Here is a 19,691-nt window from a genome sequence, read left to right as displayed (position 1 = left end):
ATAATGTCAGCATGCAATGTTATGCAGTTTATGCAATGCAAATGTAAGAGTATGTAAAAGTTTTATGTGACTGCTGCCTCTTTCCCATGTCCACAGAGTGCCAGGCTTGCCCACATCCCATAATACTATAGGATATGGAACTACACTTGGTATTAAGGCCATTAAACAAGACAAGTCAAATAGCTGAACCTTGTGTGGTTGATGTGATAATTAGCCAGTTAGCATTTTTCTGACTTCATTGCATCATATTTGCATTCTGACTAGTCTCAGCTAATTTCAGTCCTTCATAATTCTCTCCTACTGTCTGTGCTCACATAGTATTTTAATGCAGCCAAATTCCCAGTAAAGGTATTCTCATTTACATGTGTTTCTGTGTCTGTTGTCAGTCAACGCAAAAAGTATGAAATAGTGACTGAAATGTGGCCTATTAAGACTACAGCTCAGTCACTAGATTTGTCAGTAGATGGGTTTTTTGGAAAAGTTGCTAGCTCTAACCACCCCATCCCCATCACCCTCATCACTCAGTCAGCATTAGACATTGTGTTTCTAAGGCTAGCCTGATAGTTCAGCCAAAACTATCAACATCAGCAAAATGTAAGAAATCACAGTAACACACTGAAGCATCACCATGTGGCTTGTGTTGCAGCAGCTTTTGATAGCAGTTCCAGCTAAAAATGAGCCAGGCCTTACAGTCTGACCCAGAATAACTAAAATGACTATATCCTGCTGATCCAAATGCTGCAAAAGAACAATGAAATGAGGAGGTTATAAATAAAAGGATGTTTTCTTAGTCTGGAGATGGTGCAGTGGTTAACCCCCCCCCCCCAGTCTGAATCCGCATGAAGCCATGCTGGCTGAGGCTCAGATCCCACCAGAACCTTCTAACCTGAGTCTTGGCGGTTTCCTGCTCAGCTTTCCTACTAACCGCAAAAAGCAAAACAAAAAGCAATACTGTGAGACATGGGCTGCTGTCTTCTTCAAAACATGTTTTCACTCACTTCAAATGTACCATACCAATTACACTGCTGTAAACAAAAAGTACAAATAAGTTCCATTACAATGCTGAAGGATTTTATCTTATCGATGTAAGCAAACATTGTGCTTGAAGCTAGTGAGACATTAGCACAACTCCTCACAGTAAAAGTCATGCTATGATCTGTGCTCCTACTGTAAAAATGCATCCCAGGATGGAAGGAGTGCCGTATTTTCAAACATATTTATGAGCATCAGGTTAAAGGGCTGTGTGGTCAACACTTTGGGGATTTCTGCAGCTTTTCACACATTGAAAGTTTGTAATGTTCTTTGGAAAACAGCCAATTAAGTTATCATGTCTTGGTCAGATGTGACACACCAGCTCATCTGGAAAAGCAATATAGACCTAACTTGGCTTCCAGGTTGTGAATACAGAGGCAACATCATCCCACAGACAAAGAATTTATAGTGGAAGTGACCTCAAGACATGATGCTGTGTCTGGAAATGACATTACTGAGAACATCTCATAGACAAAAAAATATATATATAAAAAATAAAAATAAAAACTCAAATAACACTATGATTAAATAAGTTTTAAAATTTGGTTAGGATGAAATAAGATTATGGTATGATAATAGACCGCCCCTCTTTCATATGACATGCACATTGTGGTTGCCAGGGCTACCAGCATCTGCCTCCCACATGCTGGGATGCTATGGATCTTTAACTGGTTTTAATGAGCAGGGCAGGCGACACTGCTTTTACTTCAGTCAGCACTTCAAACACATCTGCATCTATAGAAGCAACTGTCAGCGAGTTCACATCTGACATTCTCACTAGTAAAGTCACAGGGCCACTGACTACCCATGATTTACTGCGTGTAATACAGTATACTGTATGCTGTGAGTGCAAAATATTACAGAAATGTCCTCTTTTTGAGGATTACAGGGCACACATATTATTAGTACTCACATTCTATGCCAATATTAAAGGAAAAAGTATATCATATGACAAAAAATATTGATTTCTTACCTTTAATGTAGTGACATTGGGGATATGCAAAATTAATTGATCATTCACTAAAGTTCCTTTTCTAACAGTGACTGCCAAATCACAGCTTAGTAACTGTAACTAGGGAGTTTCTTGCTCTACTGTAAGCTGCAATTGTCAGCTTACTACATAGGGCTACAGGTTATGTTAAAAAAGTCCCACTCATAAATACCACATACACTGTTAAGTATTTCACCTCTGTAATAAAGCTGGTCCTGGATACCATCAGAGTTTGGGGTAATGTTAGCAGCTCTTTATTGGATTTAACTTTGGCCAATGTTACCCAAAATAAATAGAGATAGCAAACACAGTTAAAATGAACAGTCTAGACTTAAATTTTTAGTCATCGTACTTTCAAAAACTAGTGCTACACTGCAGTACAACAACAATGATGTTACTTTATTTCCATGCCTTCTGCATGGATCATCAACTAGTGAGAATGCTGACATTTTGCCTGGGACATGCAGCTTCTGGCCTCTTACCAGATTCTGTAAGTATCCATCAAATACATATTTAAGACAGCCTTTACAAGATTCTCCTTTTGAAACAAGTCAGCTGAAAGCATTTAAAAGCCAACCAGAGATCTTCTGCTAACTCTTGGTTGTTGTCATTTCAGCTGGAAAAATCAATGGTCACTGGTTGATAATGAGAGACCTGCTTTTGCCTAGCTGTGTCTGTAATGCTTGCATTAAAAACTAAAAAAATATGTCACTACATTACAAACTTGATCAAGCTTTTTGGCTAAAAGTAGCAGTAGTAGTTCAGTAGATGGTTTATCAAAAGAATGATGCAGATACAGTTTTTTAATGGAGGTTGCTCTAAGAGGAATCAAACTCTGGACCACTTATGCATGTACTACATGGAAGATGTGACTTCATCAATAGCTCAAAAGTTGCAGATTTATTCAATTTGTTGCTCTCCCTCAGATTTCACTTCTGGCTCTGGTATAATGGGAACACTAACTAGAAGACTAACTGTGGTTTGTAACCACAAATAGAAACACAAGTTCTGGTGTTTTGGATAGTAATCACTCAGCTTTCCGCTCTCCACAACATAGAATGTCTTGAAATCAATAGCAACATGTGTCAAACCGAAATGGGAACACAGACAAGCTGGGATTATTTACTGTAACTAGGAAGAGATGAGCTGAGGACAAAACAAGTAGCAGTTGTAGTTCCAACAAATTTACTAATTGCACTATATTGCTTTATGAACCTTTTTAACTTCCCCAGATTTATTTTAATATTGTAGGGATAATCCAGGACAAAAAGTCCTAAAATTTAGATCAGGTTATCATATCAACAAGATATCCTGCAAGCTGCAGGCCTGAGCATTCATAGCCAAGTGGTGAAGACAGATGTAGGCATCAGTGGCGAGACCTTTGATCCCAATAGTAAAAAGAGGCCTCATCCATACCACAAACTGCCCTCACAGCCCGGGGCGAAGGGCACAGCGTCTTCGTTAAAGGCTCCCATGCTTGTAAAATACTCAGAAATAGCACTGAGCATAGTGAATCTACAGCCATTAAAACGCATTGGGTTTCACCTGACATCACTTCTCTGATTTGGATGGACTGTTTTGGGAACACAATGACAGAATGGCCTCTGCTAAGGATTAACACTAAGAGATAATGGATTGATGACATAATAAAAGGGGGACTTTCAACATTTCATCTAGTTAATGTCAGCAACAGATTGTCAAAATGAGTGGTTACTGCTCTTACGTTGTTCCATTTTGGCCTTTTTTCCTTGTATCAGCTTGATAGTTGAATGCCAATTTTATCAGAATACATTACAGCAAATAACAGATTACTTCCATTTGGGGTGTCAAGAGTCCCCAGTTGTAAAACATAACTGCATATTATGGATTATTCGTGTTGACTTTGAAGCGACACTACCTTTCCCAAATCCCAGATTAGAATTTCTGCTCTTGGAGTTTTATAATTCCAAAAATGTCTAACAATTTGACTTTGCTGGGGTCTAACTGACTCCAAAACATAATATGTCACTCTGTAAGATAACATACTGTACATTTATGTGTAATGAATGAAAAAAGGAACATAATATTTCTTCACGCAGCGCACATAACATATAAAACATTGAATTATTCCTCTTAGTCAGCATAAAAACTGCTAAAAAGTAAGGTAAAGGAAAGGTTTCCAATTCAATACTTTCTACATATTGGGCTTTAAAAAGGCCATAAGCAAAGAATAAATGAAAAAAATGGTTTATTTACAAATTATAATTTTGACACACACAGCAGTGTCTATGAGACCTCACACATTGAGAAAGTAAGAACGTCAAAACAAAAATAACAAACTGACCTCTAAACATTGTCACAGATAAAACAAATGAAACACGACATAACATGGGCATTCTCATCAAAGGTCATCTGACCTGTCTTTAATGTGTATTTGCTGAGACTGATGGTGAGGTTGGAGATCACTGTGTATGATGAAGGACATCACATTGTCTACTACTGTGTAGATTTTGGACTGCAACCACTCTTATTTAGTCAGCTTTTTTTTATAACATCCAAAATATCACAAGAATAACTGATTCCAACACTTATATGAAATTAAGCCATATAGTTTAAAGCCATATGAACCTGGCACAGATATCCTCATCAAGACCTTGGCACTTCACAAGTCCGCATGAACAACCACAGACACCTCACCCCAGCCTCATTAATCATCAGCAAACAGGTGAGCTAAAACTAACTGAGCTGAGCCATAGGCAGCGACAGGCTAATTCAGGCTTGCAGTCAATCCCTAATAGAGTTCCAAGTACATCTTTATAGTCCCAGGACAGGCCTGACTCACTGAGTCTTCCAGTAGGAGGGAAATCTAATCCCGCAAGCAGCCCGTGAATGTGCTGTGGAAAAATAAACAGCTCCGAGAGCAAGCAGAGCCACAGTGAAAACAGCCATACTGTAAATACTTAGATGGACCACAGGATCATGGAACTGCACTGACAGTCCAAGTTATGGAGTGACACTGTCCAGTGCTGCTGACAAGCACTAAAAACTAGCTGGAAATGAGTACCAGGCTTACTTGCATCTACATCCATGGACTTAGATGTCTAAATCGGAGCTAATTTAATCATCATGTCCAGTAAAGCACAGGATTTCTCTTGGTGACAAGCACGCAGCGGCATGTCAACCATGTCCCTAACCTTACTACAAAGAGAGAGTCCAAAACAAACTTACACTGAGCAATGCATCCTGCAATGCAACTCTTACAGCCAGAGTTTTAGCATCAATGGGAATCCCCACTTTCTCCCAGGTTCCTCCAGGAGACAACGGAGGTGAAGCGGGTCCTACCTGTGACCGCGGCTTTCCCTGCACACGCATGTGAAGGCAGACGAGCAGCAGAAGAGCCAGTCCTGACAGCATTCTCTCATGTGGCCACAGAAATGTTCAACCAGTCACTCAGGCTTCCACACAAGTCCAGTGGCAGCTCCCCGTCAGCCTCTTCCTTGCCACTGCAGCTCTGAGAATGCCAAAAAAACCCCTCTCACTACAGAGTTGATCTCTGCGAACTCCCCTTGTAAACTGAGCTGGGGGAGGTGCAGCGAGGGGGGGTTGGGGTGGGGTGGGGTGGGGGGACTGGAGCTTTTTTAGAGAAGGGAGAGTGAGAGGTAGAAAATGAATAGGAGGGAGAGAGAGACGGGAGGGGAAGGAGGCAGAGAGGAGAGTGTGGGGCAGCTACTGCTGACAGTAAATTGGAAGTCAGAGAGGAAGTTTTGGGGAATATTTTCAATGTGACAGAAAAAGTAGGAGAGGAAGGAAATTCTTGCGGGACTGAAATGAATGTGTAAGCAAAACCACTATGGTTAAAACTGTGTGCAAATAATTAGCAGGTGGGCATGCAATCGTCAACGGATGCCAACAAATAGGAATTACAGAATTACACACTAAAGCAGGCGGTCACCTTTATGCTCGCTCCTAATACTACAACCATAGAAACCAGCAAATGTGGCAAATAATAAGGTTACGAGGTCTCATGAAAATCCTGAAGTAGAAATAATCCTGTATGAAAAACATATTTTTGTTTCTGCTGCTCAGTCTCAAGATACAGCAACAACAACCCAAAAACAATAAGATCCCTTTGCCCTCTTTGAGCCCCCACAAATACTTAATTACAAGCCACGTTGCAACACTGGAAGCACAACTTCTGCAGCCAAAAAGACCTAGCTCATCATATGGTTTTCCTATTGCCCCACCATTGTTTCCAAGACATTAAACCCTAATTCACCAGGACATACTGAAGTAAGGAGTACACTCTTCATCCTCGTATCTGACAGTTGGTTTTCTCATAAAATTATATAGACAGACAGACCGCATTGGGGACGTTGTGGCTGGACCTGTTTCTGCACAAAGAGATTTCTGTGAGCACGGGCCTGGAACACGCACAAGATAATTGAAAACTTCTCTGTTTTGAAGTGGCACACGGAGACCACAGCAAGCTGCTGCACAGTCTACTATATGCACTGAAAGCCTGTGCCTCAGATGGGCTGAGCACCAGGGCTACACATGGTGGGAATACAAGCAGAGGAGAGGGAGGGAGACAAACTAATGGATGATACAATACAAAAACAGAAAGGAGAAATGCAACGGCAGAGAATGTTTGTGGTGAGTTTTTTACATCTTGCAACTAATGACGATCTTCCTTGAATAGATTTGATGCTGAGATTAAATGGCTTACCGACATAAGCCAAGCATCACACAATATTTTCCATGTTTTCAAAGTGAAAGGAAGAACACAAAAGTATCTAACTGCATTTTTTCTGACCAATATTGTAATTGCAGTTTAGATTGTGATTATTTTCTGTACTGCAAGGTTTACTTTATTCTTAAGAAGTCAACTTTTTTCAAATAGAAAAATCAACCAATTTAGCTCACATTTAGTAAAGTATTACATTAGCGTAATATATAATAATATTACAAATACAATTAAGCCTTACCTATATCCGTTTTGTGTAGTTTGGCCTTATAACAGAATCAGTGTTATTTAGCTATTAGCTACAACTCAATTGTTGTCATCTGAGTATGTGATAAAATGAGTAATATGATAAAATTGCTTCTTTTGCTGGGTAGAGTTTCCACAGTTACTCCAGTGGTTCACTGATTACCATTTCCACTATATGCGGAAAGCTACCGATAGCTAACAGAGAAAATAAAAGTGCTGTCCTCTGTCTGTTTGGGTTGCGCAGTGGCAGGCGAACATCCTTTGTGCTGTAAATTGATCCTTAATTTTTCTGTGAAAGTTTTTGATGGGTGGCAGAATTACATAGTGATAATGAGGCTTATAGGGAACCAATCAAAGCTACTTCTGTATTATTATTCTATAGCTATTACGTTGAGTAATCAACATTTACTTCATAATGATAACTTAAAACCAAAAAGTTGTCCTTTGTCACATTAAACACCATGATTAATTGTTCAGCCCTTAATGACAGTGACAGATGTACTGGACTACAGGATTTCCTTGGCTTTGACACGACCAATTGCAAATTTACAATGTTTTAAACACCAGCTAAAAATAACAGCTACTATGAATTCAGATTGATGTGTACAGTCACCGGTACACGTCAGCTGAACAGACTGCCAAATATTTGCTTGGTAATGATATGCATGTTTGCACTATACTCAAGTAACACCCTGCCACCTTTTACAATATTCTGCAACAGCAAGCTGAGACTCTGAGTGCAAGGAAGTGTAGCAAGAAACAAATATCTCCACACCTGCAACCGGCTTGGCTTATGCTGGAACAGTGTCAGCTGAGGCACACACACACACGCACACAAAGACGCACACAATCAAATCCTACCTGGCCTAGTTCATCCGACCACTGGTATGTGTCTTTCTCTGAACACTACAACAGTAATTTTGTGAATGACTCACTGAATCAGCTTTGTTCATCCTCCACCCCTATCACCACACACACACAGACACCATGAAGCAGCACATTATACAGTACGCACAGGAAGCTGCTAAATGACAACCATCTCTCCAGTAAAACAAAGCACAGCTGCAGACGTGTAGGAGGGGAATGGCCCTCTTCAGCAGCCCATCCGTCACGATGAACCCACAGACGTGGTCTCCTGCTCGCCTGATCTGTCTCTGATCTGGACGGATCTCATTATGGAGGCATAGCGCCCAGAGGTCGGGCGGGGCCAGACTGACTCTCCAGTACACCCTGGGGTCTTTGTTTCCTTCAACAAGTGGGTCAGCCCTGAAGCAACCTTGGCTCCAGGCGCCTGATTCCTCCAGTCTCCAACCCACACACGTCAGAGTCATGCTCTACAGCAGGTGGGCTCAACATTACTGTACACTGTCAGGGTCCGGCAGACACACGCTCGTACAATAGCTGTATTCAGCTCCTGTTCTTTTTCTCAGTCGTGTTTCCAGGCCTTCTTGGCGTTTGGTGGACGTTTAAATCCAAAGCTCATTAACAGAACTATGACTGCAAACATTTTAGCAGGTGTGGCCTCAGCGGGAAAGACTCTACCTGGCAGCTGTAATGCCTCTGTCATTAATCTACCTTACATCATGCTCCATACATGCTCACATTGAAGGATGAGAAAAGAGGATGTAGGATACAGCACTTTCATATTCCAAATCTCTAGCAAATATCAAATCCAACAACCCCATTCATTTTCATCCACCTCCTCCAGTCAAATCTGTTAATTTGATCAGTAAAGGTTGAGAAAAGGCAGAAAGTAGGAAGAAAAAACACATGATTTTTGTGCATCTGGGATATATATTAGTCAGCAAGGCCAGGCATGTAGGTCCCATGATTGCTCCCTTCGAGCAACGTATTTGACTGAAGAAGGCAGGAGAGGAGTGGAGGGAGGAGAGTTGATGAATAAAGCAGGTCGAAAGGGGATTTGGGCTGGGAGGGGCAAGGTGTGGCTGAGGTAGGCTGCTGTTTCTATTTGCTTTATTCAAAAAATAAAAAACAGCTGACAGAGTCTGCAGAGAGCTTCATACATGCATTGTCAAAGAAAACTCCAGCCGTCAGCCGTTTAGCTTACCAAGTGGCAGCTCGCTCTACTCTGACCAAGTGTGAGTCATACAAGATCCTCTGATTGGTTATGAACAAATAAATGCATTTATTGTTGCTCCTATAGTGATATTTTTTCATAATTCTGCTCTCACATCAAATGATCCTATACTTCCCATAAAGAAATTTAACAAAGACTTTTATCAAATAGGCAAATAGATATCAAATATCAAAGGCTTTTTATGACTCCATCCTGTTTTTGCAGGTTGAATATGAAGGGTAAACTGATCTTCATGTGTAAAATTATGTGATCCTTTAAGTGTAATATTATGGCTTACAGAACAAAGGCACATCAGTGGGAAAAGCAGAAATCATGTAAATCTGAATTGGCCAGTAACCACTAATCAATCTCAGACAAAGTCTTGCTCTGTAGCTTTATATGAAATGTTTGGACTTCTTGTCATAAATCACATAGCTCACAGTGTGAAGGCACACTTTTCTTCAGCCTAGTGAGCCTGCGCAGTTCATTTTCTCATTGACTGAGTTGATACAGTGAGAGCTGATAGCAGACACAGACTATGGCCTGTAAAGGCTCCAAGCCCCATTAGTTACAGATTTGACCTCAACAAGAGGCTTTTCTGAAGCACACAACTGTGACCGGCTGACAAGACAAGGAACAAATAGACAAGATAAGTTCTGTGTTAACTCATTTCTGGATGCTTTTTGTTGATAAAGCTTTAGACGCCATCAAATAAGAGTCAAATTTACAACGGGGCTTGACCCTGAGCAATAGAAAACCTACAGCACAGACACGCTCTCTTTGTAACAGAATTTACACCGTCACACACACTAACACATCCTGATATAGACGTGCACTTTCATAAATAGGAATTCATAATTACGATCGGATGTATGTTCTCACATACATATTCTTCAACACCTACAATTACATAGTCACATCTGAGTGCAACATACACTCACATACAAACATTCACACCTTCATGTCTTATCTTATTCTCAAATGACCCTAAATTCCAGGCACCCAGCGAGCGCTGACCACACATTGAGAGATCCAGGTCTCTAACATTCCAAACAAACCGATGAGGCATAAAATGCGCTCAACTGTCTCTTGAATTGACAGCCACCCAGATAGCAGCCAATCACTGTCAACAGCCGTCTGTCTGAGGAGGACCTGTGTGGCCGCTAAGTGCTAAAAATACAACCCTGTATCTGTATAGTATACCCTCGTAAATCTGTCTCCGGGCACAGGGACTTACTGCTCTCCGTCCTCGAAACGTACTCCACTGCAGAGTTCAACCTGCTGTGTGTCAGCTACCTAGCACACTATACATCAGCTGTCCCCAAATCACTGTCATCAGTCCATCTTATCAGGCATGTATTGAACTATTCATCATCTGTCCATTAGCTTAGTCACCACACAAAACCGCAAATACTGAACACATCATGGGTCAGTTAATGATATTATGAGTTAGCACACTATGAGGGAAATGCATTTGATCATAGCATGGCAGGACTAAAGAGTACCACATTGTGACAATGGAAAATACATCATAAAATAGCAGTTCAGTAGATAAAAAAGAGGAAAAGTGCATGAATCTGATGTGCAAATACTTTCTTTATTTATGCTGACATCAATATTTGAGGGTGCTGGCCCAGTTGTTGTTGTGCTGAGCTGCCAGAATATGATCAGGAAATGGAAGTTCAGCACAGAGCTGAGCACTGGCTTGTCTTTTGCTCTTCCTGTGGTCCTCTATTCCTGTGAGGTACCATACCAACATAATCCAGACAATGTTTCAAAAAAGCCCCCTTGCACAAACATTTATTTATACTCCTTTAACATTTTTTGTATGTGAGCAAACAATTTGAAGACTAAAGAAAGGCAGAACTGGGGAAACCATTATTTAAAGAAAAATAAATAAAATATAGAGTATGAACAGAGAAACCACCACTGTTTTGGAGACACATCAACTGGGACAAATGGGTCATCAAACACAGACGCTATGCTTTCTCACAGCTTGAAGGAGGCCCCACTTACAAGGTTAAACACTCCCCTGTCTCCCGAAGAAAGACTTTATGAGCTGTAGCAGAGCACAGCAGAAGTATGGCGGTGCAGAACAAGTGTCTAACCCCCCGAACCCAGAGCGCTCAAGCCAACCCGAGTTACATCTGTCACACAGAGCCAGCAAAGGCCGACGTGGGCCAGTGAGAGCCAGTAGGGGAGACAGCAGGCCCCATCAAGATCCAGGAAGTTTAGGCCAAGTGAAGACATCAATCTGTCATCTCCTTTACATCTTAACTTCTGAGCCACCATTTGACTTAACGGTTCTCCAACTGGAATTCTCATATCCAAGCCCTCTTGACAGCAACAAGTGCCCTAAACAAGTGTCATTAAGCAGGATACTGTATCTCTACAGCTCTGGGGCTGCTGCTCTATAGTTGAACTTGACCTTTGTCTCCCTGTGGAGGGAAGTTAGAAACAGCATCTCTATTCCGGGGATTAACTGAGACTACATTTTAGTTCATTTATTTATTATTATTGTTATTTATTTTGTTTTCTTTACATTACAGACAAAGCCATACTTGTACTCCAACAGGAAATCCAATCCTGGTAAGTGTTTAAAAAGCTGACTTCAGTAAGTTCTATTGTGTGCAGACAAAATGTGGAAGTCTGGAATTAACAATTTAACAGGTCTAAGAGTCTACAGCCATGCTATCAGCTGTGTGAGGCTGTACTCTGGCACAGCAGTCCTTTGCTAAATGCTAATTTTAACATGCTCACAACGACAATGTTAACATACTGACTTGATCTTATTTACATACAACTTTATACTAAAGAATGACAATGAATTTGATTATGAGTTACACAGATGAGAAGTTCAAGGATCATCATGTGAGAGGACCATGAGAGCCTGTACAAAATTTAATGGAAATAGGAGTTACTTCAGTCTCAAGGTAGTGACCCGACTGACCAACCTACATTGCCATCCCCAGAGCAATGGGAGATTCTTAATGAACCACTGCGACCTGCAAGGTGAAGGCCACATGACCAATGGTGGTAGCCAAGTGAGCAATGACTCCTAGAAAGCTAATCTGCTAGCTGACTACTATTAACTGTGTCAAAATATTATTACAATGTTATCTAACAAACCACAGTGTGTGTATGACAATGCTGTTTACTGAAAAATGGTACAGTCTGCTCTTATGGTAAGAATTATTTATTTAGTATTTAGTATTTAGGCTATGTTATGTTTGCATGATTAGTTTGCTACAAGTCCTTTTTTTCTCATTGTCATCATTATATATCAATCATAATTATATGAAGTTTTACAAATTTTCCAAGGATTGTATTATGTTCTTCTCCACCATTTACTGTCTTATACACAACAATCAGACAAGCAAGCAAGGCTTCCAAAACCTAGGCTATTAATGTCTTCAGCTACCTCTGTCATATCTGTTATTACAACCTCTAATTGTAAAGAAAGCATTTTTCTTAAGCAAATTCACATTATATCTATTACTCTGTATCCACTAACTGTAGACAGGCTCTGCTGACATGAATCCATAACCATTTGCAGTGGCTAATGATGGGGAACACCCTGTGAGCCTGCAACTGGGGCTTGTCATGACAGGGATGGGATTGAGGTATCTCCACCAGTCTGTGCCAGGCAGGCTGTATATCAGAGCACTCATCCCCCTTTTAACAAGTCTGCCTGTCCACCACAGCGGGGAATGCATAAAACAGATGCAGCTGTCAGAGGAGAGAAGTGAGGAGTGGCCTAGGCCTGTTGTTTGATGAGTTTGGGCCCGAGCCACGCTCAGGGTGCTGGGAAACATGCCAGTCAGAGAGGAAGACGGTGGCTGGGACCTTGACAGTGCAATGGGTCAGATGTAGCCTCATTCTATCTGTCACCTTTATTAGGAGACAGCAATATGTCAAAACTCATGCTGAAATCCATCAGGTTAATAATGCACTGATTAACAGTGAGTGTTAATGCTAATTCAACCTGAATTAAAACATTTTACAGATTCATGTAAAATTTGGCACATTTATTATCCACGTAGATCAAAAAAATTTAAACCTCAGCTTACATAACTGGATTTCCTGTTATTTCATCATCGTCTCCAACGTAAGTGTGCTGAGCAGTAGGAAGTAGTGCAAACCAAACTAAGTCTATAATAGTCCAGGCAAGATAGATTTTTTACCCTCAGCTGGGCCCACCGCCGCCAGCAGAGAAGTGTGTGGTCAGTGATCGCCCTTTAAAAATACACACACCCTTCTCAAATGCACTTCCTTGGTATAAAGGGAGAGAAGTCGCAGCTGAATGGAATTCCCTCTATAAAGGGATCTTTCTTCCACTGTTCATTTGAAATGAGTGACCACATTCAAGGGACTTTCAGTGCCTCAGAACCAGCTTTTTCAATGTGCTCATGTACACATGTGAATCATAAGAAATGTCCAGTGTTTCCACTATTAAAGAACAAAAAGTTATCCTAAAGAAACTGATCAAAGGATATTTAATGTACTTGTAACTACCTATAATTTTGCTAAAATGACGTAGTGCTTTCCATCTTAGTTTATACGCAACATATGATATAATGCAATAAGAAATAGCTAAAAAAAACTGTGAACTGTGAATTACATATATACAATAAGATTTTCAGTTTGGGGAAAAGCTTATGTCATATTATAGTTAGGAATTGGCACTGCAGTTGTTTGAACCAGAATGGAATCACACATTAATCTATTTTTAAGGCAGAGTAGCTATTTTATACAGATGGGTGGGGGCTGTCACAGTGGTCAAAAAGACCAGCACAAGAATCTACTGGTAATGAAGGGAAAGTGTTTGAGACTTCATTTAAGCTTTTAGTATTTTACCTGAACATTACACTAATATACAGACAGAGAAACCAATATGAATTTCAAACAGGACTTTGAAGATAATGCAAAGGTTCTGTCCAGCACTGAAGTCATCCCTACAGACCCCTGAAAGAATAGTTTTTTCTTTTTCTTGTATGTCCAAAGCCATTTATTTCATCAGTTGTCTGCTGAGCTACCCAGTACTACTCAGCAGTTTTGAGGGATCTCCTTGGAGCCAACAGAGACAGAACAAATTATGAAGAAAAGCAAAACCCCAGCAGCAAACACAAAGAGAGCTGAGTGTTCTCAAAAGTGAGCAACCGCTTGGCTTACACTTGGCTCACACTCTTACACTCTCTTACGTTCAGGATGCAGACTGTCTGTGAGTTAGCACAAGCACTAAAATTGACCTTTACCACTAAGCCTGTTATTCTCTGTTCAAACTGCTAGCAACCACATCACCAAACCCTCGCACCATCCCAACTCAGAGTGTTCAGAACTAATGCTAATATAACAGACAATTTAAGGTAGCCAACACTCCATGCATTGAAGTTTGTCCAGTCAGACGAAACTTGAAGCATTACAAACTACAGGGCATGACCCTTACAAGACCTTGATTTGCCTCATTAGTTTTAGTTGTAAAACTTGAAAGACATGAGTCTCTCTCACAGGCCAATCTGAGGGTGTCACTGTGTCAGATTCAGAAATATGAGATGGAAGCCTGCAAAGGCACCAGGGGCCAAAGGTCAAATGGACAGAGCTACAGTTGTTATTCATGCTGCATAAAAGGTGTCAGGGAGAGGTACTGGGGACCACACAAACTGTGGGCTGTGTGGTAGGAGACAGTGTTTCCTCTGTAATCAGCAGTGATGCATCACCACAGCAATGGTTTGGTTTGTATGGAAAGTTAAAATAACAACATAATTGAGCTGCATTTCCAGCACAAAAGCACAGTCCAAATGTTTTGAATTCATTTTTCATTATCATGATGAAGTATCTAAAAATGTGTTCATTGCCGCAACCTGCAGTAGTGAACCACAATGGGACCAAAGCAAAAGCCAAAACTAAAATTACCTCCAGACCCCACTGTAAAGTAAAACCCATCACAAAAGAAATACTGAAGAGTTTTAGGCTGCTATATTATGTGAGTGTGACGTCAGTTCAAACTCATGACTTTGTCCCTTTCTCTATCTGACTTTTCAAATCTGTCACTCTCCAAAAGTAGTTGATCCAGAGTAGGTAATAAATAGTTCATTTGGATAAGGTTTATGATTGTGTCCTCACACAAGTTTCCCTGCAGACACAGACTCACGCACACTCATACAAGACACAGCAGTAGAGGTGTACTTTCTGAAGAGTGAGTCTACAAAAGAGAAGATAAGAGGCAACAATCTTTAATTCTGCAGTAGAAAAGTTGGCAAAACAAGGCCCTAAAATACTTTTAACATTATATGGCAATTGCCAAACAAAACGTGTTCAATATCTCATTAGGTACATAAGATCCTGTGTATACAAGGGCTGTAATTTTGCCCAACTAAATACATGTTGTAAATCGCTGTGCAAAAAAAGCACACCACAAAGGTTCCACTTGTGGAAATGATGAATGCTTTAAATGTTTAATTTGGAAGAAGGATATACAAATACCTACTTGTACTTCCAACATAATGGTTTATTCCCTCCAGAAAAATCTTCTTTTGGAAAAGTCATCAATATGTTTTGGACTTCTAGAAAAATGTACTACAGTATCTCTGTGCTATGTAAGGACAAGTTCTGACCTGCTGGGTTGCCTCTGTAAGAATAATTAGTCAGAAATTATTGGCTTCATCTGATCTGAATCAGAGGCATTAAAGTCCCTGGTGGAGCTGCAGGTCAGAGTATATCAGTAACACTTCTCAGTGCCTTAGGTACAGTGCACCAGTTTATACAGTAGCTGTGTGTGAGATATCTACTCATCCACATAGTTTAGCAGTGTTTTAGTTCAAATGGACTGTATTTCAACTTAAGTTTTTACATCACTAGTTTTGTTGATATTGAAGAAGCCAACAGAATAGTTACCACGGAGCCACAACTGAAAACCATGGAGCCACAACTGAAAACTACAATTTTGTGTAATCAATTTGTAAAACATATTGTAAAATACAGTCTGATGTATGCTTTTAAGTGTCCCAGTTGTAGAATTTACCCACACAGCTTGAAAATTCAGCAAATTTAGTCGAGTTAAGTCAATTCTATTTATATAGTGGCTAAATCACCACAGAGGTTATCTGAAGGTACACATTTACTTACTCTCCATGCATGCAAATCGCTCTGAAAATAATGATTATATGATATTCCAATAATTCCAGTATTAGAGACCAATAAGCAGTCTAACACACATAGTGGACAGTGCTTCACTGTAGTACTCCTGCCTCATCTACTGACCACAGCAGCTGGTTGGCTCCTGAGCAGAGCTGGAAGCCACCAGGGCCACATCAAAACAGAGCACTTACACCACATGGACCCTGACTGCTGCACCAACCCTGAAAACTACAGCCAGAGGTTAGCCACTGACAAGCGAACAGCTGAGTGATGTAATAACATGTCAGAATGTGATCTAATGTCAGTCAATGAGTCTTGAATTACATTTTACATTTTAGTCTTTAGACTGTCAGTAATACATTACTAATTAACATTACATGAGAGAGGGTGTAACATAAACAGCTCCATTTTTGTTTTCATATGAGTTATTAAATAATATTAGTAAGTTATCATGTCATTATGTAACAAGCCTGTATTATAGACTGTGAAGTCTATAGCCATGCTAGCAGCTCTGTGACATTTGTACTTAGGTGCAGCAGGGCTTTCAGCTAATTGCTGACACCAGCATGCTAACTTTAGCTAATTAGCACTTAAGACAAAGTACAGCTGAGGGTGATGAAAATGTCTTACTATTTTTTATAAACCAAAGCACAGGACAAATTGGTATTTTGAACTACTGCTGCCATAGAAGAAAAAGTTTAGTGGATCACCAAAGGTCCTAGAACTTATCATTTAGGAACGTTGAATATATTAGTAGCTAGCATTGCATTGCAACTGCTAGTTGTCAAGATATTTCTCTCTGAAACACAAAGGTCAACCCCATGGTGGCGCAATGGGAAAAGTCAGGGGATCACCAAAGTTAGCAGAATTCATCCTTTAAGGACAACAAATGTCTGTAGAAAGTGGTGGACCGACAAACCAACAATGCTGTCCATAGACACGAGGCATTTGCATCAATAAAAATTCTTACAAAGTTAGAATGCGAAAATATAATGTTACTGAATTGAATTTGGAATTCATTTAATTAAAAAGTTGTGCTAATTTTTGGTCCATCACTTTTATTATAATATTCTGACAAGTTATGAAGTATCACGTTAGGTCAAGCAGAGTGCACCAAACCAGCTGACCATCAGCTGATCCAAACAGGCACCAATGATGACTGACACTTCAAACAATCTGTTTGAGCTGCCAACTCCTCATTCTTCCCTGTGGTTCCTTCCTGCTCCATGCTGCTGCCGTGGCTGCTGATGAATAGCTGTGCTGCTTACTCCCTCTACCCATCCAGCCTCCTTCTGTTACGGCCTTTTTCATCAGTATACTTGCAATGACATCTCTTGCTACATACATTATGTAAATTCCATATGTCATAGTATGTATCTGCTGTGTCCTCTAACCCTTGGAGGGGGGAGCATTTTAAGCATGATTTACATAAAACAAAAGTTTTATCAATTTCCATAATTGTGTTTAATTTCAATGATGAGAATGGTTCTGATTGAAATTAAATTCTCCAGATGTTTTCACATTATCTCTTGGCTTGTAGATTGGGTGATCTTCAGTTCAAATGACTGGACCAGCTGAGAAAATCTCAGTGGGGAAAGAGATGAGAAAAAAATCTCCCTTTCCTGAAAAACTGCTGATGAGTTTGAATCCTAAAATACTCAGCCAGCAAAGTCTAAGACAGGAAAATAAATTTATTATTAACTTTTTTGAATTGATTATTTGAGTTAGACTCATAAATCACAATTTAGTTTCCAGTATTAATAATAATTCAACCCTGCCCACATGAAGGATCATCGTGTCGAGTGTGTTAACAGTGAAAATGTGATCAAGGCCAAAATGAGAGATGAGAGGGTTTTCTATCTTGATATCTTGATTAAATCTTAATGTTGCAAAGATTGTCTCTGGATTACAGCGCATGGGAAATACATGGGGTTAACACAGCAAGGTCAACACTACCGACTGAAAATGACTGCCTTCTTCAACATATTTCTCTGAGTTAAACCCTGATCAAAAGAATGTTAAAGTGAATCCAGCACAGTGAATACATAGCCAGCCATAAGCAGGCCCACACAGTGACTTATGTCTCTCCAACTCTGCACTCACAGGTGTGTTTTCATGGTGTGTATTAAATATGGGGTCAGAAGTCCAAATATGTCCTACATTGAGATCCCAGATCTCCTGCTTCGGCCCAAGGGGGGTAAAAACTTCCTCGTGACCTTCAATTCACTCTTCCACATCACAAAGGAAAAGCTCACTCTTATGCCGTGCTGCCCTCTGCTGCTCACTGCCGTCACTACATCAGGCAGCAGTCTGAGATGTACAAAATATAGCCATAGTAGAGATGAACTTTCCAATCCTTATACACCTTCTATAACCAAGTGTCAATGATGTGTCAGTTAAACATGCACTGAGTCTGGGTTGGGATTAAACCCTCAGACTAGGTTATTGTTAGGGTATGGTGTTGGGTTACTTAGTTGATGAGAGATATAGAGATAGGAGTCTCTTCTGGCCAGTAGATATCAAATGCAAACAGGATTCCAATGAAGATCATTGTAGCATTTTCTGCAAAACATGTGACTGCATCATTTTCAGGTATACATTTTCACAAATGAGGACAGTTGAAAGATAATGGAAGCAAAGAAGCTGCTGTGTGACTGAAAGGTTGCTGGATCAAATTTCCAAATGAGAAAAGTTTCTAGATTAAGGAGTCCCTTGGCACCTAAGACCCTCAACGAAGGTGTACATACAACTGCCTGAACATGAAGTTTGATGATAAAGAAAACAAAACCTTTTTTTCTGGATAATTTTCTTTTTGAAATTAAAAATGTCCTACCGTACACTTTCCTGCCACACAGAGAGAGGTATCATTCTGTCCACATGGCGTCCCATCAATCACCCTGTCCGACTGCCGCACATAGAACCTGAACCCTATGGCCCGGCAGTTGAGTTCACAATGCTGATCCCCTGGAACTAAGAGGAGATTTATGAGATTGTTGTATACATCCAGGGGCATTTTGACAAAATGATAGTTTCACAGCATGTAGTGACAAAACATAGAATGGCAACAGAACTGCATAAAAGACAAACACATATGATGGAGGGCACATAATACAAATGAATCATCTTTACATGTAGTGTGTAAATGTCTCCATAAATCCATCTTGTGTCTCAATACAGTTACTTCACAAATTACCCATTAAAACTCAATATTGATTAGCTTTGTAAAATATGAAATTATTGAATTTGTAGAGCACAGTGAGTGAACTAAAGGAGGTCACATGCACACTGCAGACTGACATTAAGTCACCATGGAACTAATACAACCAGTGCCCAGGCCTTCAAAATAATTTTGAATTTCTGAATACAATTTCATAATGTCCCACGAGCAAAGCAATAAATGTTGGATGAAACAAACTATAAGATGTATCCACAAAATACTAAAACTTGTTTGAAACCAGCTCTTTGATTTCAACTACAGATTCCCT

The 19,691-nt window shown here is 40.1% G+C and overlaps 1 protein-coding gene across 2 annotated transcripts in view; it reads right to left on the bottom strand.

Annotated features, from left to right (window-relative positions):
• Positions 1 to 19,691, bottom strand: part of LOC108897751 (thrombospondin type-1 domain-containing protein 4) — a 40,794-nt gene that overhangs the window by 14,068 nt on the left and 7,035 nt on the right. The window contains exon 7 of one of the 2 annotated variants that reach the window (XM_018697515.2): positions 19,040 to 19,176. In XM_018697515.2, the coding sequence (XP_018553031.1) occupies positions 19,040 to 19,176 (137 nt within the window). Of the gene's footprint in view, positions 1 to 5,344; positions 5,544 to 19,039; positions 19,177 to 19,691 lie in introns of those variants that run through there. The other variant, XM_018697516.1, reaches the window with a different exon arrangement.

Source organism: Lates calcarifer, linkage group LG2 (assembly GCF_001640805.2).
Source record: "Lates calcarifer isolate ASB-BC8 linkage group LG2, TLL_Latcal_v3, whole genome shotgun sequence".
In the NCBI taxonomy this organism is placed as follows: domain Eukaryota; kingdom Metazoa; phylum Chordata; class Actinopteri; family Centropomidae; genus Lates; species Lates calcarifer.
This window is presented reverse-complemented; position numbering and strand designations above follow the sequence as displayed.